This window comes from Camellia sinensis, chromosome 8, assembly GCF_055761805.1.
Source record: "Camellia sinensis isolate YWXY chromosome 8, ASM5576180v1, whole genome shotgun sequence".
NCBI lineage: Eukaryota > Viridiplantae > Streptophyta > Magnoliopsida > Ericales > Theaceae > Camellia > Camellia sinensis.
This window is the reverse complement of record NC_138968.1, coordinates 163,531,663-163,552,889: the sequence shown is the minus strand read 5'-3', so window position 1 is coordinate 163,552,889 and position 21,227 is coordinate 163,531,663. Positions and strand designations below refer to the sequence as shown.

The following is a 21,227-nucleotide window of genomic DNA, read 5'->3' as shown; positions in this document are numbered from 1 at the left end:
TGGTATGGTGGTTAAGGTCAGATCTGAGAGTACATTCTCTCTAAAATCAAGTTCAAAATCTCTGAAGTATAAATAATTTTTTGAAGTTGGTCCATAAGAAACCTTACCCTACTTTAATTGGACCCCCACCTAATGAATAGTAGAATTGATTTTTCAAATTAATCGTTGAAATGAACCAAATACTGAATTATTTTAAAAAAATATGATCATAGCATTATTGATAAAATAGTTGAGTTTTTCCTCAAGTTCACATGTGCACTCAAGGGGCTAAAATAAAATTGATAAACAAATTATTATTAACTTAAAATTATTTTATAAAATTTTGTGCTAGGTTTAAAGAAGGAATAGAGAGAGATGGAGAGTGGAGGATGGAAGCCGGTGGTGAAACAAAGAAACAGAGTGATTGGAAGGCTGTATGGAGATAGAGCAAGACTAATCACTGTTTTTGTGGATAACTTACCAGAATCCATTGATCCAAAAGGCCTATTTACTTTGTCCAATAAGTTTGGAGTTGTAAAGGATGTCTTTATTCCAAACAAAAGGAGAAGGGTATCCAATACAGGGTTTGGCTTTGTGAGGTATGACTACACAGTGGCTGCTACTGTGGCAGTTCAAAAAGCAAATGGGCTGTGGGTGGATGACAGAGCACTAAAAGTTAAGCTGATTTCAATAGTGATCAACGCAGAGTGGTGAAACAGACTACTCTTGGAGCTTCGAACACGTCCAAACAGAAGGTTGCTTTTAAGGGTGGAAATGTACAAAATAACAGAGGAGTTAGGAAAACGTTTGTAGAAGCTCTTATTGGCAAAAGTGAGGTGGGTCAATCAAGGCTATTGGTAAAAGCCCGGGAGGTGGGGAACGGATGGCTGTATAGGAGTGTGATAATTAGATTACATCATCATGTAACGAAGGCAGAATTCAAACAAGAATCTCGTCATAGGGGATTGAGGAAAGGAAGAATCAGAGATGGGGGAGGTAGGGATACTATTATCACTTTCGGCTCAACAGAGAAGAAAGCTGAGGGAGTGAGACTAATGCAAGGATGGTTAAATGAGTGGGGTGATTTCGTTTTGAATTGGAAAGCTGGTATGCATATTGAGCAAGAGAGATCTACTTAGGTCTCATGTTATAGAGTTTCATTGAATCTGTGGAGTGCAGAAACATTTACTTCTATTGGAAGATTATGGGGAAGGTGGTTGGGTTGGATGAAGATATTGGTGACCCGTTGTCGTTCGTCTGCAGCAAGGTTCGGATTGTCACGAAATGCATGGAGGCTATAAATGTAGTTATCAATCTGGAATCCAGTAGTGGTGTGTACCCAGTTAGAATTTGTGAAGAGCAAATGGTATTTTCCAGATGCATGAATCTGGATAGCCATTGTTCTGATGGGTTGCATGGCTCCGGTGGGAATAGTGATGGTGTATCAGTATTCGACCATAGCAGGGATGAAGGAGGAGTTAAGGTGGCACCACATCTGGAGTTCGTAGTGGACAAACAATATGATGCGGACAAGGCTTCAAGAGATAATCTAAGCGACATGGAAATTGGTGGCAGTGATAGCTGGCACAATGTATCGATGGTGGCTGAGACTGTAGAAAGCTTTGGTAATTCAAAAGAAGCCTTCGATAAGATGGTTGCATCAAAAACAACATCTGCAAACAGGTGTAATGATGATATAGGTGTAAGGCTCGATGGGCAACTTGATGGGCACGTGATCTAGAGCACTAAATTGGGAGCTCTAGAGCATCACTAATGATGTGGCACAGTGGCCCCCACCAAAGTGATGTGATGTTTTGGCTTGAGTTTTTTTTTTTTTTTTTAAACTCATTAGAGTTATTAGTGGTCCAAAAATTAGTAATCACCACTCCAGTTGGATTTATGAAGAGCCTTAGTGGAACGGACAGGAGTTGGCCAAAAGTCTATTTAGAGGTGCGCTTTTCTCAGGCCCATTTGGGAGAGTTTGTGCTTGGTGGGCCGGTAGGGCCATGTTCCAGTCAGGGCAATGGTCTTGGACTAGTGGGCCAGAATTTTAGTTATACAAAGGTCTTAGCCCATGATGGTAGTGTTAAGGCAATAGGAAGGGGATCCACTCAAAAAATTATGAAATCTGCTCTATAGCTCGTAAGAAGTTTTGGGGAAAAAATAGAAGTTTGAAGGTACCAAGCTTTTCAAGGAGAAGAGGGCAGAGTGAGTCCTTAGCAAGAAGAAATTCCCAAAGAGAAACTTTGTTCAAATAGGCTTTAGTTGCTCTTTCTAGATCGTTAGCTAACCGAAGCACTAATAGATCAAGATGTGATGATCTAATTCTGAATGAAGCTCAGGCAACTCTGCATATAGGTAAATTACTTGGGGTGGAGTTTGAGCAAGATGAAGCAAGTATTGTCGATCATCTTATGGTGCTTGAACAACGGGACAAAGAAAAAGTGGGGGCCAGAATTGGTACATCGGTGTAAGCTAGTCTGGAGCTGCTGTGTAGTGTGGTTAGCAATTTTAATGAAGATTCTTTCGTGGAATATTAGAGGGTTGGGTCGGTCGAAAAAGAGGGGTAAAATCAAGAAATTAGTAAATGAAAGAAAAATTTGGATGCTTTTCCTGCAAGAATCGAAGAGATCGACGTTATCAGAATGGGATATTAGATCTTTTTGGGGAAGGGCTCGATTTGAATATATGGAAGTTGGATCACAAGGTAGTGCAGGTGGCATAATTTGTGTTTAGGATCCTGAGTTTTTTCAATTAAAGGAGTGTTGAGGCAGCGGGAATTTTCTATTCCTGGCAGGTACTATATATCATTCTTTTAATTGTGTTTTGATAAATGTATATGCTCCTTCTGATGTCTGTAAAAGGGGGAGGTTGTAGGAAATTATTAAACAGCTTAGAGGCAATTTTCCTAGCCCTTGGTGTCTAGGGGGTGTCTAGGGGGGATTTCAATGAAATCAGACTGATAGTGAGCGTATAAGTGTGTCAAGAAGGGGTAGAGAAATGAGAAATTTCAATGTCTTTATTGATTCTTGTGAGCTCACAAATCTCCCAATGATTGGAAGGAAATTTACATGGTGCAATCCACAGGAGGGTGCAATATGGAGTAGAATTGATAGGTTTTTGTTGGACCTTGAATGGATTGAGAAGTTCAATGTTAAATTGTGGGGGTTGCCAAAAATTGTATCTGATCATTGCCCAATTTTGTTAATGGAAGATAAAAGGGATTGGGGCCCCAAACCATTTAGATTTTTGAATGCTTAGACTATTAATCCTTCCTTTTCTAAAGTGGTAAAGAAGGTGTGGCAAGAGTCACAAATCACTGGGTGTGGTGGGTTTATAATGCTTAAGAAACTCCAACACGTTAAGCAAGCTTTGAAGTGTTGGAACAGTGAAGTGTTTGGAGTTATACCTGTGAAGCTGCAGCGTGCTGAGGAGAAATTACATGAATTTGATCTAGTAGCTGAAACCAGAGAGCTATCTAATGTGGAGAAATTAAGTAGAAGGGAAATCAGAGATGAGGTGTGGAAATTGAGTAAGATGCAAGAATGGATTTGGCTTCAGAAATCAAGGTTAAACTGGGCGCACAAAGGGGATAAAAATACTAGATTTTCCCATGTTATGGCGAGTTGCAAGTAGAATAGGAATGTCATTGGCTCTTTAAACTTTGGTGGAATTGTATATGATGAGCCAATCAGAGTCAAACAATAAGTGTTTAATTTTTTCAAGACTCATTTCACTGAAGTATGGTGCTCTAGGCCAAAATTGGTGGGTAGTTTCAAATCTATTGGCAGTTTAGCAGTGGCAGATTCCATCGAGGCAGAATTTTCTGAGACAGAAATTTGGGCTGCAGTGAGAGGTTGTGATGGGAATAAAGCTCCTAGGCCAAATGGGTTTAATATGTTATTTTTTCAGAAATGTTGGAAGGTTGTAAAGAAGGAGGTTCTTCAATTTATGTAGGATTTTCATCGGTATGGTAAACTGGTGGGTGGTATAAACAGCTCTTTTATTACCTTAGTGCCTAAGAAAGATAATCCAATTATTCTTGGGGACTACCGACCTATAAGTTTAATTGGGTCAGTGTACAAGATTCTTTCTAAGGTTTTGGCTAACCGACTAAAGATGGTGATGCCTAGAATAATCAGTGAGGAGCAGTCAGCGTTTGTGGGAGGTAGAAATATTCTCGATGGGGTTTTAATTGCAAATGAAATTGTTGATTGATGGAAGAAAACAAAAAGACGTGGTATTATTCTGAAACTTGATTTCAAAAAGGCTTATGATTCTATTAATTGGTCCTTTTTGCTTTCTATGATGAAGACTTTTTGGTTTTGGAGCAAAGTGGCTGACTTGGGTGCAGAAGTGTATCTCAAATATACGAGTTTCAGTTTTTGTGAATGGTTCCCCTACATCGGAGTTCAGACCATCTCAAGGCCTTAGGCAAGGGGATCCTCTCTCCCCTTTCCTTTTCAATATGGTAGTTAAGGGTCTTAACATTTTGTTGACCAGGGCTAGGGAATTAAATCTTTTCAACGGTGTTGTTCTTGGGGCTAATGAAATTTCTGTGTCCCATCTTCAGTTTGCTGATGATTCTATTATTTTTTGTGAGGCAGACTGGGGAGAAGTGGTGAATATCAAGAGGATTCTTCGATGCTTTGAAATGATTTCTGGGCTTCGAATTAATTATCACAAGAGTGTGATTAGTGGTATAGGGGTGCAGAATGATTTGCTCGCTGATTTTGCTGGTAGGTTGAATTGTAAGTGTCAAAAGCTTCCTTTTAAGTACCTTGGGTTGCCTCTTGGGGCTAATCCAGGCAGATTGAAGACTTGGAAGCCTATTGTTGATAGATTTAAAGTTAAGTTGGCTAGCTGGAAAAGAAGGTTCTTATCCCTTCCTGAGAGGCTCACTCTTATCAAGGCAGTTTTATTTAGCCTCCTAATTTACTATCTCTCATTGTTTAAGATGCCTGAAGGAGTTGCTAAAGAGTTAGAAAAGATTCAAACTGCTTTTCTATGGGGTGGGTCTGTGATCAAGAGCAAGCTACACATGGTGAAATGGTCTGAAGTCACTAGGAGTGTCATTAAAGGTGGCTTAGGCATCAAGAGTCTTCGAGATGTTAATGCTTACCTACTACTAAGGTGGTGGTGGAGGTTTGGTAGAAAGGAGAATTTGTTGTGGAAGAAAGTTGTATGTGGAAAATATAACATTCAAGGAAGCAAGTGGTACCCAAATACGGAAGCCTCCCAGAAGCATTCTTGGTTATGGAAGGATATCCTCTCTGTAGCAAATTTCAATCCTGCTCTGCACAGTTTCTTTGTTAGCAATACTTTCATATTGGTTGCTAATGGAGCTAGAACTCTTTTCTGGGAGGATAAGTGGGTGGGTGTTAGATGTCTAAAAGATGAATTTCCTCAACTTTATAGTATCTCCCCTAATAAACTGAAATCAGTTAAACAAGTTATTGAATTAAGGAGGACCCTACATGAGTGGGAGGAATGTTTCAATAGAGTGCTTCGAGCTTGGGAAAAGGAAGAGGTTGCTCGTTTGGTTACCTTGGTTAATAACATTCGTGAGTTGAGAGTTGATAAGGTTGATGTTTTTTGTTAGAGGGCTGGAAATTCTGGATGTTTCAGCATCTCATCTGCTTATAGGTGGTGTGAAAACATTTTGCAAACTCGTGATTATGGTATTATCTCCAAGATGATTTGGCAGAATGTATCTACTCCTAGAGCTAAAGCTTTTGTGTGGCTAGAGTGGAAACAAAGGTTAAAAACTTCTTCTTTCCTTCATCGGATTGGTGTCATTCCTGCTACTGTTAACATCCTATGTGTGTTTTGCAAAGCTAAAGCAGAGTCTGTTAATCATGTTCTATTGTGGTGTCTTTTTGTCTGGAGGGTGTGGGCTGGTATCTTTCTCTGGTGGGGGTCACAATGGGTTATGCCGACTTCAGTGGAAGGAGTATTGTAGTTTTGGGCTGGGTTTACGAGCAACAGATTTGAGAGAAAAGTTTGGAATGTTTTACCTCTTGCTTCCTTGTGGTCTATTTGGAAGCATAGGAATGAGGTGATGTTTTTTTATCTACAACCAGATCTGACTGGTTTATGTGATCTAATTAAAACCAGGGTTCCTTTGTGGGTTAGAGCATCTGATCCTGGGCTGCCTTTCTCGGTCAATGATTTTTTGTTTAACTTGCAACAAATTAAGTTTTGTAGCATAGGAATAGAGTGAATCTGTGCATGATGTTGTTTCTGTTCTTCACTCTGAGTTTTGTTGCTGATGTGTTTTTCTGCTGCTGCTATGTTGTTACTTTTGTTCCTGCTCTTCACTCTGAGTTTTTGTTGCTGGTTTTCTGTTTGTTCTTGGTTGGTGCCTGATGTTTGTCTGGTGTAATTATGGGTGGTGCTGTGTGGTTTTCTTTGTTTTTCTCTGTTTTGGTCGGTTCTTTTGGTTGGTTTCTCACCAACTCATTGTCATGCTAGCAGTTGTTTGGGCTAGCTTATTGGTGCCAATTTTGTTGGGATCAATTTGCTCGCTATAATGCTTTTGCATACAACCCCTTTTATTGATGTAATTGTGTTTACTATCAATAAAGTTCTTTGTTTACTGATCAAAAAAAAACTTAAAATTATTTTATTATTATTGATTGCCGAGAAAAAAAAGAAAAAAAAAAAATCGAAGTTATGATTACAAGTTGCCCCTTCTGGATAAATTTAATGGCCCCGCAACTGACTACAAATCCTTGATTCAAAAACATAAATCTTGTTTTCCTGAATACTATCATTTCAGAAGATGCAAGCACACAACAAGGCACTTCTCATTTTTCAATATGTTTAAATTTAAAAAACACAGAGCATGTCCAATTACTAATTAGAATTTAGAACAAACATACAAACACTGCAAAGCAGTTCAATCCAATGTACCCAAAAAAAAAAAAAAAAAAAACTGTGGACTAGTAAGAATACTAGTATCAAGGTTGTTAAAAACAACATCCTAGGTAGAATTGGTGAGAGAGTCTCATGGATCGGACGTAAAATCGGCTCGATAATTGTAAGATTCTACTTTCTATTAAAAAAAAGGATAAAAATACAAATTAAAATCATACATATTAAAACTAAGGTGAAAACACTGCTGGAAAAATGACTTTTAACGGCGTTTTAAAAACGCCGCTATATGTCTGAAAAACGCTGCTAATTCCTTTAGTGATGCTTACCACCAAACGCCGAGGACTCGGCCATTGCTGGAAGTTTATGACGCTTTAAAAACGTCGTAAAATTAGTATAGGAGGCGTTTATACAAACGCCGCTAAATGTGGCAGCCAATGGTCACATGACGTCACACAGGCATTCAGCGACACTTCAAAAACGTTGAAATAACTTTTTTTATTATTTTTTAAAAATAACTATAGTGGCGTTTTGAAAAACGCCGCAATAGATTTTTTTTTTTTTTTTTTGGAACTACTAATTTTGTGAGATTTAACTTTAAAAATATACCTGTAAAATAGAAATAATGAATAAAACTTTGTATAGACATATTTCTGTGAGATTATTATTCCCTCACATCTATAATAGTATCCAATACAACATCCTTCAAGAAAAAAAATTCAATAAGTTCAATCCCAACAAACCAAGCAGCCATCTCATGCACAGTTTCACATCATCCAACAACAATCTAATATAGAAGGCAATTAGAATTGTCTTAAAACACAAATTGACTCTCTCTCCTGAAGAATATAAGTTCCAAAATAAAGCAGTAGAAAAATAATTGTGACATGCAAACTCTTGATCCCTCAGGTTCCTCCTGCAGAAACATTCTTGTACCAACACCCACAAAGAAGGCTAAGAACAAAGTCAAAGATAAAACATAAAAGATTAGAAAGAGAATTTTAATACTCACCCATAAACCATGTGAGGAATAAGATCATTAGGATTGTGTTTGAATCTGCTATCAGGTCAAACCGATCCTAAAGTCCAACCATGAAATAAAAGAACTTATTAGTGCTCCTGTGACAATATTTGTTTCATGTTCAAGACAGTGAAACATCAACTAAAATCATGGAAGGCCTAGAAAAACAGCAGCTGCCAATTGTCCCCAACACTCAGTTGATAAGTGAAAATCTCAATGGCCGAAATCCAAAAATTAATGACAACAAGCAAAACAAATTTACATGGTGTAATAGTAGTTTCAGAAAATGACTCCACTTTAACATATAAGAAATAACAGGGAATAAGTACACCGTAAAAGAAATTAGTGGAGAGCGGTTTGAATGCATTACTTAAGAAATGGATAAAGATAAACAAGGTACTGGATATTATTAATATTATTTTTCCAATATTATTAATATATTTGCCACTAACAATGTTCTAATACTAAGTCTTATGCTCTGTTTTTTAAGCATTTTTTTTTTCCTAGAAAACATTTTTTGATGTTTGGTATCGGAAAATGTGTTTCGTGATCAACGGAAAACAAGCTTCTTTGGTGGAAAACATTTTTCAAATTTGAAAGGTGAAAAATATTTTCAAGACTAAAGTCTTGCCAACACCACCCACCACTAATAGAACCACTAGCACATTAGTTTTAACATCACAACCAAACATATAATTTTTTGAAGAACGTTATTTTTTTCGGAAACAAACACAGTTATGTTCTAAGTTCTTGGATTCTGATGTTCAAAAAAATAAAAAAGCTCTTAGTTACTTGTTCTTTTAAAGCAACTGAAAATAATACACAAGTGTTATGATCAAGGTTGTTAAAATCGGGATCCTACGTTGGATCGTTGGAGGTGTTTATAGGATCGGATCGTAGAATCGGATCGAGGATCGTAAGATCCTACTGAAAAAGACAGATTATATAATAATTTAATTTAAATAAATATTTCTTATAAAGCATACACAAAATGAGCTTATATTCTATTAAAAAGAAGTAAAGATATTGTGAAAAATATAATACTCCATGTAAAATGTACATATAATATTATACAATAGAAAACTCGATGGTAAAAGTATTGTATTTCATCAAAAAAGAAGATGAAGAAGAAGAAGAATTCTACAACAAAATACTTTACAATCTATAATGATGCATAAAAAGTGAAGAAAAAATATTTAACAAAGTTGATATGAAAATAGATTAAGAACTCAAAAGACTAACTTAACCGAATGATAAAGTTTGTCGTTAGCATCCCTGGTGGAGCGGATTCAAGTCACAAAAATAATCTCTCCAAAAACTGAGATAAATTTGTAATCATCTTACCCTCCTTAGACTCCACTAAAGCTAAGTTTGTTTTTTCGATTATTTAATTTTTTTAAATTACCGCAATATTTAAATATTTGTTTCCTAGTTTGTTTTTCTTAGTCTATTTGATTCAATACTACTTAATTTTTATTATTTTATTTTGACCACATAAATTGGTATTTAGACAACAAACATAAAATTTACAATAAAATTGATAAGACAACCACAACAGCAGCTTCAGCTCCAGCATCTCCAGCTCCAGGTTTGGCTTCAGCTTCAGATTCAGTTGCATCAGTTGCTTCAGATTCAGTTGCATCAGTTGCAACTGCTACAGCTCCAGCTGTACATTCAGAATCAGTTACATCACATGCATTGTATAGTCAGTTAGGAAACCAGTTAGGAATTGGTTAAGTGGTTAGAAATTAGTTCAGTAGTTACAGTGATTAGTTATATTTCAGTCTCAGCATTGTATATAAATACTGTTATGTAATTCATAATTGATAAGAAATCTGAATATCCTTTTCTTCATGGTATCAGAGCTTCCATAGCTCCCACGAGCACTCTAAATTTCTGATATCAATTTCTCTGTAGTTCTTCATCTACAAGAAGCTTCACAACTCTTCAATGACTTCTTCCACATCTTCAATGACTACCTCAAGCACTCTTCCTCCAAATCTCAGTCTTCTCATCTCAAATCTCAATTCCTTTATAACTGTCAAGCTAGATTCATCAAATTTTATCATTTGGAGAAGTCAAGTTCTCAATATTCTACGTGCTACAAATCTGATAGGGTTTGTTGATGGTTCTTCTCTTCCTCCATCATTAACAATCAAAAATGTTGATGGAGCTGAAGAAATCAATCCAGATTATGCACAGTGGAAACAGATTGATGCACATCTCCTGAGTTGTATTACAGCTACACTCACACCTGTGATATTTTCTTCTATTTTGCATCTGCAACACAGTGCAGAGGTCTGGAATGTTCTTTGTAAAAGATTCACTACTGTGTCTCGTAGTCATATTCATCAAATGAAGAATCGTTTGAATAATCTGACTAAAGGCTCTCAGACAATTGAAGAATACTTGTCTCAGATTAAAACTCTGGCAGATCAACTTGCACTTGCTTCTTCTCCTATAGAAGAAGAAGATCTAGTTCTTCTCACCTTGAACGGTTTACCAGATGAATTTGATGCTTTAAAGACTACAATTCGAGCAAGAACCGAAGCTATTTCGATGGAGGAACTTTCTTCTCTCCTCTGTTCAGAGTCTCTGCATATTGATTCCAAAACAAAGAAGATTCAGGCACATGAATCCCCCATTGCATATGCTACTACTCGTGGCTCTTTTGGCCGAGGCAGGTCTTCATTCAGAGGTAACAAAGGTGGTTCTACATTTGGCTTCCGAGGTCGATACTCTCCTAGAGGGAGAGGTAGACAATTATCAAGAGGACATCATCACAACAACTTGATTTGTCAAATTTGTGGTAAGACTAATCACTCAGCCTTGGATTGTTGGCATAGGTTAGATGCTACTTATCAGCCACAGCCACAGTCTCAGCAAACTGCCTCTCCATCTTATCAATCTTCACAATCATCAACTGGAACATCAACTGGACTGTCAAACTCTCAAGCTTATGTGGCCTCTGCTCCATCTCACTATGACTCTTCCCCATGGTATCTTGATTCAGCTGCATCTGATCATATGACTAATGATCTGTCAAATCTGAGTCTTCATCAACCTTACCAAGGTTCTGATCATATCACTGTTGGTAATGGTAATTCTATCCCTATTCTTCACACTGGTAAAGGTCTTTTGCCTACTCCACATCATACTTTCAACCTCAATAAAGTTTTGCACACTCCTATTAATTCTAATCTTGTGTCTGTGCATAAACTCACTAAAGATAATCAATGTACCATTACATTTGATGATTCTTCCTTCATTATTCAGGACAAGCACACGAAGGGCATCTTACACAAGGGCCTTAATTCCCATGGTTTATATCATTTTCATGCACCATCCAAGCCTGCCTATTCTTCATCAGCTGCTGCTGTTTCTCCTTCTTCTATTTCTCATAATGCTTTCTTTCATTCCACTGCTACTGCTGTGCCTGAAACTGTTTGGCACCAGAGGTTGGGTCATCCATCACCTCTCAAGTTTAATAAACTAAAGTCTTCTCTTTCTGTTGCCTGTAATAAAACCAAGAATAATGATTTCCCGTGTGTTCACTGCTCTATGGCCAAAAGTCATAGACTACCTTTTAATCTTTCTAACTCCACTGTAAATAAACCTTTTTCACTAGTTCACAGTGATGTTTGGGGACCATTTTTACCATCTGTTTCTGGTTACAAATACTATGTAATCTTTGTTGATGAATATAGCAAGTTTACTTGGCTTTTTCCCTTATGTTACAAGAGTGAAGTTTTTGCTAAATTTGTGGAATTCGCAGCTTATGTTGCAAATCAATTTTCTATTCATCTAAAAAATTTTCGCACTGATGGTGGCACTGAGTTTGTTAATTCATCTATGACTCAATATTTTCGCACTCATGGTATTCTCCATCAGATTTCTTGTCCACATACACCTCCTCAAAATGGAGTCTCTGAAAGGAAGCATAGACATATCACTGAAACTGCTATTGCTTTGCTTCATCATTCATCCATTCCTATCAAGTACTGGTTTGATGCCATTTCTACAGCTATTTTCTTGATTAATCGTTTGCCTAGTTCTACCACTCCTCATGCTTCTCCTTATGAATTGTTGTTCCATCAATCACCAGATTACTCCTTTATGCGTGTGTTCGGCTGCCAATGTTTTCCCTGGCTCAAACCCCACACATCTCATAAACTACAACCTAAATCTACTTTATGTGTCTTTCTCGGGTATCATCCTTCTTACAAAGGCTACAGGTGCTTAGATCCTTCCTCTGGGAAGGTGTATTTGTCTCGTCATGTCATCTTCCATGAGCAAATCTTTCCATTTCGTACCACCTCTGCCACAGCTACAGCTACAGCCTCTACTACTCCTCTGTCTCAGACTTTGTCTCAGCTCCAGTCTTTTTTCTGGTCCCCTTCTTTAAATTTTCAGTCTTCCTCTCTTCCTAAGTCTTTTTCTGTCCCTCTTCCAACTGTCCTGTCTCAGCCTACATCGTCATCTGCTCATCCTTCTTCGTCTCCTGTCTCTACTGATCAGGTTCTTTCTGCTGGTGTCCAGCCTCCTTCTTCTATTCCTATTTCTTCTATTTCTATTGATCTTCCTCTTCCTCCTTCTATCCCTAATACACACCCTATGCTCACTCGATCTAAAACTTCTTCTCAAGCCTTATTGGCCTCTTCTTCTGCTGCTTCTTTTGCCTGTTTTGATACTGAACCATTGAACTATCAGCAAGCTCTTCAGTCCTCTGTCTGGCATAAAGCAATGTCGGAGGAATATAATGCTCTTCTCGCCCAGGGTACTTGGTCATTGGTTCCTCTACCTTCTTCTAAATCTGCCATAGGCTGCAAGTGGGTTTTTCGCATTAAGCGTAATTCTGATGGCTCTATTGCTCGTTATAAGGCTCGTTTGGTTGCCAAGGGGTTTCTACAACAAGAGGGTATCGATTATACTGAAACTTTTAGCCCTGTCGCCAAACAACCCACCATTCGCATTTTACTGTGTGTTGCCTTGCATTATAATTGGCCTCTAAAGCAACTTGACATAAGTAATGCTTTTCTTCATGGAACCTTAGAGGAGGAAGTTTACATGACTCAGCCACCTGGTTTTCTTAGTGTTGCTCATCCCCATCATGTTTGTCTCTTAAAAAAGGCTATCTACGGTTTAAAGCAAGCACCGAGAGCTTGGTACTCCACCTTCTCTACTTTTCTTTTATCTCAAGGTTTCATTAACAGTCACTGTGATAATTCCTTATTCATTCAACGGACAGCTTCTACCATCACTATTCTCTTAGTCTATGTTGATGATATCCTAGTCACAGGCAATAATTCTTCTCACATTGCCTCTCTTATTGCCCACATGCATACTGTCTTTGCTATGAAAGAGTTGGGGAATATTTCCTATTTTTTAGGGGTCTCCATTCAGGATTGTGGTGATTCTTATTTTCTGTCTCAACATAAGTACGCCTCTGACATTCTTCTTAAGGCTGGGATGGCCAATTGCAAGCCTTGCCATTCACCAAGTTCTGTCAAGCCTTCTCTCTCTTCAGATTCTCATATTCCATTTAGTCAACCTGACCTTTATCGAAGTATCGTTGGGGCTCTACAATATCTTAAAATCACCAGGCCTGATTTGTCACTATCAGTTAATCAAGCCTGTCAACATATGCATGCTCCAACTGTTGGGCATTTTGCTTCAGTCAAGAGATTGCTTCGCTTTATTCAAGGGACTTTAACTCATGGTCTCACATTCAGTCCTAGTTCTTTTGATTTACAGGCTTTCTCTGACTCTAACTGGGCTGGTGATGTTCTTGATCGTCGCAGTACGTCAGGCTATTGTGTGTATCTTGGTTCGAATCTTATTTCTTGGTCAGCAAAAAAATAACCCACAGTGTCTCGTTCCTCCACAGAGGCAGAATACAGGTCTTTAGCGCATACTGCTGCTGAACTCACCTGGTTGCAAATGTTGCTTCGTGAACTTCAGCTTCCTTCCTCGGTTGCTCCCATTTTATGGTGTGATAACCTCTCGGCAATTGCCTTAGCTTCCAACCCTGTGTTTCACACTCGTTCAAAACATATAGAGGTCGATTGTCACTTTATTCGCGAAAAAGTTGCCCGCAAACAGATTTTACTCCGTTATGTTCCTTCTCTGGATCAGATTGCTGATATCTTTACAAAACCTCTCTCTGTGTCTCGGTTTCAATATCTTCAAGCCAAGCTTCTGGTCTCTCCTTCTCCCATCAGCTTGCAAGAGGGTGATAAGACAACCACAACAGCAGCTTCAGCTCCAGCATCTCCAGCTCCAGGTTTGGCTTCAGCTTCAGATTCAGTTGCATCAGTTGCTTCAGATTCAGTTGCATCAGTTGCAACTGCTACAGCTCCAGCTGTACATTCAGAATCAGTTACATCACATGCATTGTATAGTCAGTTAGGAAACCAGTTAGGAATTGGTTAAGTGGTTAGAAATTAGTTCAGTAGTTACAGTGATTAGTTATATTTCAGTCTCAGCATTGTATATAAATACTGTTATGTAATTCATAATTGATAAGAAATCTGAATATCCTTTTCTTCAAAAATATGTCATACAATACAAAACAAGGCTTGTAAATTGGATCGGATAAGATCGGATTCGGATCAGGATTCCGCGATCCTATAAGATCCCACTACCAGGATCGAAAGATCCTACCTATAAGGAGTTTTTTACACGATCCGGATCGATTGTACTCAAATGGATCGTAAGATCGTAGGATCGTAAGATCCGGATCGGGATTCTGATAACCATGGTTATGATAGAACAAACGAAAATGAGATATACGTAGTTCATCTACAACCCTAAGTCCACGAGCAAAGAATGGGGGTTTCAAGAGCAGCTGCCTCACTCTCAAAGCTGTTTGTAAGAAAAACTCACTCCAATCTCATACCCCTAATCCCCATAATAACAGATAATATATACTAAGATCAGAATACAGCAAGAAACGGTTCAGACCTAACAGATTAATCAGGTCGTGCAGGTTGCAAATGGGGCATAAACACAATCCGGGTAGAATATGATATACCCACAATGATAAATAATCAGGCCGAAAGGATAATTATGTTACATTTGATAATGATGTGTGTCTCATTTTGTGAGACTGCAACTCAATGTTTCAGGTGCCATCTGATTTGCATACTTCTTGCAACTAAGAACAAGAGACTGAGTAATAATGACCAAGTGTTTTATGTGTTTGGGCAAAACTACTATATTTTAAGGATGTTTTTTGGCTGACAAATGAGAAAATTTGACCTTCTCAGATAAGAATGTCCCCAGTAAAGAACCTCCCAAAACAGCCAGCTGCATGAAATAATTTTTAATGGATCAGATCTATCAATGTAAACATCAGCTCGTTGAAACACAAAAAAAAAAGAATGAGAACTAAATAATCACATTACCAAGTCTGACAAAACTTAAAATTTTAAACTATATATGGTTAATTATATTTAGACTGTCATTATTAAACCTTGCCAACATAGCCTAATCGCAGGCCACCAAAGTCACCGAAATCGAAAAATTAAGAGAAAAACATGTATTTTATTTCTTTAACCAAAAAACTTGTAATTTGCACATGTTGCCAAATCACTCTTTTATCTTCCAGACCCAAAAGCATGTTTCAAAACTAAAGTATTTCTGCTTCTTTGCCAAAAAATTCTGCAAGTTGATTTTTCAGTTATGAAAGGAACTTGCTGTGTTGCTGATGCAAAGATGAGTTTAAATTTTCTTGAAGTTTAGAAGTTCCAAAGTTGCAACTCTATGACCAGCTAGTAGATTTTACAAAAACATGGATCCATTTCTTGTTTCTTAGATTAGCTACCTTCCAACATGCTTAGTAGATTTTTTAAAAAACACCTAGAAGGGGCAACCATAGATCCATTTCTTGTTTCTTAGATTAGCTACCTTCCAACATGGTAGCTACCTTCCAACATGGGAACACCCATAGAAAAACATGAGAGCAAGAGAGATGGCAAGGAACTTCAGAATCCCTATTGCAAGGGAGTTGGGAGTTGGGTGAGAAAAAAAGAAGTGAAGAAGGTATTTACAATAGTCTACGGAAAACAGGAAGGTATGAGGGAACAAAAATGACAACTATGCAAATAACTATAAATAAACAATAAAGAACACCCAGAACAAGAATATAATAAACCTAGTCAAACTACAATATTAAATAATACCTCTGTATCAGTCCCAAAATAGAATTGAATTAAGAATGAGTTGTCTACAAAGTATTTTAAAAATCTTTGAAACGACGTTTTTGAAAAAACGTCATAACAAAAACGTCGTTATAGGCCAATTTTCTTGTAGTGAAAATCACAAAATTTACGATCATACTTATGATCCTATCTACGATTCTATACGATCACGGGCGATTCCATACAATACTACTTGCGATCCTATTATAATATCGATCCTACAACGATATAGATCATTTTAGCAATGTAGGATTGTAGGATCGTACGATCCTATGATCCAAATTACAATTTTAATAACCATGACTAGTATAAGAAAAAAGAGAGCAGTAAGAATACATCCCACCCTGTCACTACTTACAGTGTCAATCTTATTGCTGTTGTCAATGACATCATTCATCGGCATAGATTTTTTAACGATACATTTCATCCTGTCACGACTTACAGTGTCAATCTTCCTCACCATTTTATCGTGGTTGTCAACAACTTCATTCATTGGCATAGAACTTTTAACGATAAATTTCACCCTGTCACCACTTACAGTGTCAATCTTCTCCACCATTTTATCGTCGTCGTCAACGACATCATTCATCGGCATAGAATTTTTAATGATACATTTCATCCTGTCATCACTTACAGTGTCAATCTTCCTCATCATTTTATCGTGGTCATCAACGACATCATTCATCGGCATAGAACTTTCAACGACACATTTCACCCTGTCACCACTTACAATGTCAATCTTCCTCACCATTTTATTGTGGTCATCAACAACATCATTCACCGGTAGAGAACTTTTAACAATACATTCCACCATGTCACCACTTACAGTGCCAATCTTCCGCACCATTTTATTGTGGTCGTCAATGACATCATTCATTGGCATAAAACTTTTAACAATACATTTCACCCTGTCACCACTTACAGTGTCAATCTTCTTCACCATTTGATTGTTGTGGTCAATGACATTATTCTTCGGCAAATAACTTTTCTTGAGAGTGAATTTGAAAGTGAAACAGAGTTTGAGAGGGAATGGCTTGTTGCAGTTGATATCACCACCTCTCTTGTTATGGTATCCTGGGTAGTTCCCCTTTTCAAACTCCACTTTCTCTTTCAAATAAAAGCCAGCTTTTGAAGCTAGCTTTTCCAAACCCCATGTGTTGTAAGGATAGTCGTCCCTGTGTGTGACATGCACTTCACCACCTTCCTCCAGCAAATCTCTTGCATTTTCAAAAAAAGCAGTCAAAAGCTCCCTGTGCATCCTGTCTCTCAATGATACACCCAAATCATGTTTTTTTTAATTATTTATAAACAGAATTCTATAAAAAATAAATAAATAAATAAAAACCTGAAACTCAACTTGATTGATAGCCACATTTATAAAATTTTGAGTCATATTGATGGGTGTTTTAGCTGGAGTACTTCAACTGCCAGACCTCAATTTTTTTATTTTTTTTATTTTTTTGAACTAAGCCAGACATCATTTGTCACTAAATTTTGATGAAAAAATTTTTAACATAAAAATTATTTTGATAAAAAAATATTTGGGAAAATTACCTCTCAGTTATAATTTGAGAAATTATTACATATGAAAGGAAAATTTTATAATTTTAATTATTAATATTGATAAAAATTTATCACTAATTTGTATTTATTTTTCAAATTTTATACTAAGCTGAAATTCTCCCAAAATATTTTCCTAAGAGTGATTATGATATTAAAACTAATATACTAATGATTATAACTTTTCTTAAGGATGGTGGTGGTCGTGATAGTATTTATTTGTGGTGGTGATGCTGGTGGTGGAAGTGGAAAAAGGTGGTGAAAAAGATGGAGGTGGAAACAGTTGTGGCAATGTGGTAGCATAAATAAGACTTAATTTAGAAAATATTTTTTACCTTTTGAAAGTAAAAAAATATTTTTGTACCAAATAATTTTTTTTTTATTGACTAAAAAATGGCATTCCAATGAATTTCAGTGTTTTTAGTTCAAAAATAAATAAATTTCATTTTTCAGTGTACATAACATTAGTAGATAGTTGAAAAAAAACTCACTACACTTAGGCTCCATTTATTTTGACATAAAATATTTTTGTCAAAAATATTTTATTTATTTTTTGTTGTTTTGTTGAATAAAAAGCAAGTAAAACATTTTTTAAAGAAAATATTTTTGCATAATTTTCCCAACAATAACTTACCTTTAAAATTTTTGTAAGTCGATTTTTACAAAGTTAGCTCTCACTCACTACCTTTTCATTCAAATAAATATTTTAGCTCACTAAAAAGTCATAAATGACACTTTATTGAATTAAAATTTCTCTTTTAGACAATAAAATATTTTTGTTTCAAGTGTTAATCAAATGCCAAAAAACAAAAACAAAATATTTTTTTTTTGTAAAATCAATTTATAAGAAAAATATTTTTTGTATAATATATTTTTCGTCGAAACAAATGAAACCTTACCCAATAAGCTCTTCATCTCTTTCACAAAAGCCATGAAAATGGCCTGCATGAGGAAAATTAAATATTACAACATCAAATTTCATGCGACTTAGTGTGGGATGGTTGCCCATCTCATACACACCCACTTCATGCAAAATTAGGCATCCTAATCTCTCTAATGTCTGCAATTCTGCTTCACTTGTCCAGTGTTTCACCTTTAACAACTCTGCATAAAAACCAAATGTTAGGTCCCTTAGTGTTGCCAATTCCGTGAACAAACATAGTACATCGAGTTGTAAAGTTTCCTGGAAATTTGGCTTGCTCGCTCAAGCGAAGGAAGTTTGGTTCAAGCAAAGAAACCTTGGTCCCAGTAGTTTTCACGGTCTACAAAAATACTGAGAAGGGTTATTGCGCGCATGAGCGAACCTTTTGGTAGCTCGAGCGAAAACACTTAAGGCAAAACACGCATATTAGTCTAATCGCTTGAGCGACAGTTTTTGCGCTTAAGCGACCATCGCGACTCTATTTGCTATAAAGCTGAGTTTCAATCAGATTTACAACTTCCCGATCATATTTTTGGGAATTAGGGTTTTCTTCTAAAGTATTTTTGCTAGTTTCTTCGATGTTTGTTTGAGTTTAATTCATGGTTTGATAAGTACACATCAAAGGAGTGTTTGATTCTTTAATACAAGAGTGTTCTTCTTCGGTGGATTCTGGAGGTTCAACTGTGAAGTCTTTGAAAGAGTTCGAAGCTGCTCGTAGTCGTTGATTCGATATGGATGTTGTGGATTCGACATCAAGCTGCTCAATTTCAAGACGAAGGCATTGGTGAAAGAGACATAGATTGTTGAAAACAAGTTTATAGAGGTTGGGTAAATTGTTTGGTAATTTTGTGTTCTTTCTTTCTTCATAGCGGATTGATTAGTGATGTTTCGCCATGATTTTTTATCACAATTGGAGGTGCTCCAACTGTGATTTTTTTCACGTAAAAATCGTTTGTGTCGATTTATTATTTGTAAAATAACAATTTAAATCACTTTCGTACATGCTAGATGATTTAGTTTGTTAATTTTGGTTGCTTGGGTATTGTTGTAATTAAATCTATCACAAATCACGAAAGTTTTGCACCAAAATATAACACAAAAAAAAATATTAAATGCATATATAGATGTCCTCATTGTGTTTTTAGCTCAAAAATGAAAAACTTTTTTCTTATTGATTAAAAAAATCTAATGTCACATCAAAAAAATTTATTAAAAGAGCTAATAAAAATTTGTCAGTCACTACAAGGAATTAGGGATTTAGAGACTAATTTTTAGGCATCAATTGAATTTTGTCCCTAAAAACAATCTTTTAGGAACAAATTATTACCGACGAAATATTTAGTTTTGAAAATTCAAACATTTAGGCACGGAAGGAAAATCATCACTAATTCTCAATTTTAGTGACGTTACAAAAAAAATTTGTCACCAAAAGGTTAATTTGACTTTTCTGGGACAAGGCTTTCCTTACCATTCTAGCGATGATTTTAATTTTGGCACTAAATGTAATTGGAGGCAAAAATACTAGTATTAGGAATGAAATCAATTGGTCTGTAAAAGTGTTATATGTTGTAGTGATATATTAAAAATTGGCCAAAGTGCATGTAAGATAACCACAAACATCCAATTTTTAAAAAAGAAAAATTGACTAACACTTTATGTATTTGTTGTTCGCAACACATAAAAATTGAAAATTTTGATAAAATATTGAAGGGATATAAAGCATCCAAAATTATAACCATATTAAACAAAACTTTATCTCTCATTGGACTCACCTTGAGAATGAAGAGAAGTTGCAACCATGTTAACAGCAGAGCCAAAAGCTCTAGCTAAACATGCTGAAAATGAGAAGTCACCTTCACCAACCAGTAGTATCTTCTGCCCATTGTTGTAGTGTTGTATCCATCTCACTCTCTCCTTCCTCCTCCTCCTCCTCCTACTACCACTACTCATCTCACTCTCTCTAATGAATGGGTTGGTTTATGGTACTCATCTATAACCATAATATAAAAGCGCAAAAAATAGCGTGAGTCTAACGCTGGAAATATCCTCACCATCAGGTATAAGGACCTGGTTGACCAAAGTGCCCTCATGCTTCTACTTTAATTGTGAAGACTCTTGCGGTTTTCTACTTTTTGACTTACCAAAATGCCCTCATATTGCTTAATGACTGTTTGTCATCGGCACAACACGGCCACAATTGCATTTCCAAGAGTTGCGCCTATTAAAAGAATGAAGTTGAAGCATGTTTTCCAGTAGTCACGCCCCTAGACCATGTGTTTCATTCATATTATTCTTATTTTCATTGAAAATAATATTTAAAACAAACATTATTGAAGAATTTATCTTGCTCTCTCTTCCTCCCATGTTTTGTGATCGCTGGATATGATTTCAATGATAGTGATTGATGTCAAGGCAAATCAAAAGCTAAAGCAATAGGCAAATCAAAAGTTAAAGCAAAAGGAAAAGCATGTTAGGTAAAAAGAAAAAGCAAAAGCAAAAGGACAATTAAAAGAAAAGAATATCTAAACGAACTACCTTGCCATTGATGGTAAAGTTTCACTAATTTCACTGAATCTTGTCAGTAAAATTGCACTATCCAATGATAGAAAATTCAGTGCTTTTTTTATTTCATATTTTTCTCAAAATTTCAAATTCTTTTGTTGAATAG

The 21,227-nt window shown here is 36.4% G+C and overlaps 1 protein-coding gene across 6 annotated transcripts; it reads right to left on the bottom strand.

Annotated features, from left to right (window-relative positions):
- Nucleotides 1–7,472: 7,472 nt before the first annotated feature.
- LOC114319069 (25S rRNA (uridine(2634)-N(3))-methyltransferase) lies at nucleotides 7,473–20,872 on the bottom strand. Of its 6 annotated transcripts, none has more exons than XM_082884022.1 (6): nucleotides 20,332–20,872; nucleotides 18,537–18,741; nucleotides 16,436–17,336; nucleotides 15,137–15,184; nucleotides 7,868–7,934; nucleotides 7,473–7,784 (listed from the first exon to the last, which is right to left on the bottom strand). In XM_082884022.1, the coding sequence occupies exons 1-6, from the start codon at nucleotides 20,507–20,509 to the stop codon at nucleotides 7,561–7,563; spliced, it is 1,623 nt and encodes a 540-aa protein (XP_082740148.1). In that variant the 5' UTR covers nucleotides 20,510–20,872; the 3' UTR covers nucleotides 7,473–7,560. The 6 variants fall into 6 exon arrangements, with proteins under 6 accessions (XP_082740148.1, XP_082740149.1, XP_082740150.1 ...); XM_082884024.1 differs by having other exon boundaries at nucleotides 7,628–7,771; XM_082884023.1 differs by lacking the exon at nucleotides 15,137–15,184.
- Between the last annotated feature and the right edge of the window lie 355 nt (nucleotides 20,873–21,227).

Excerpts from the sequence above, each read along its gene's own strand:
- LOC114319069 (XM_082884022.1), bottom strand. The coding sequence starts at position 20,509 with ATGAGTAGTGGTAGTAGGAGGAGGAGGAGGAGGAAGGAGAGAGTGAGA. Across the intron at positions 18,742-20,331 it reads AACTTCTCTTCATTCTCAAG|AGTTGTTAAAGGTGAAACAC; the intron begins GTGAGTCCAATG and ends GTTTTTATGCAG. Across the intron at positions 17,337-18,536 it reads AGAGATGAAGAGCTTATTGG|GATGCACAGGGAGCTTTTGA; the intron begins GTAAGGTTTCAT and ends ATTGAGAGACAG.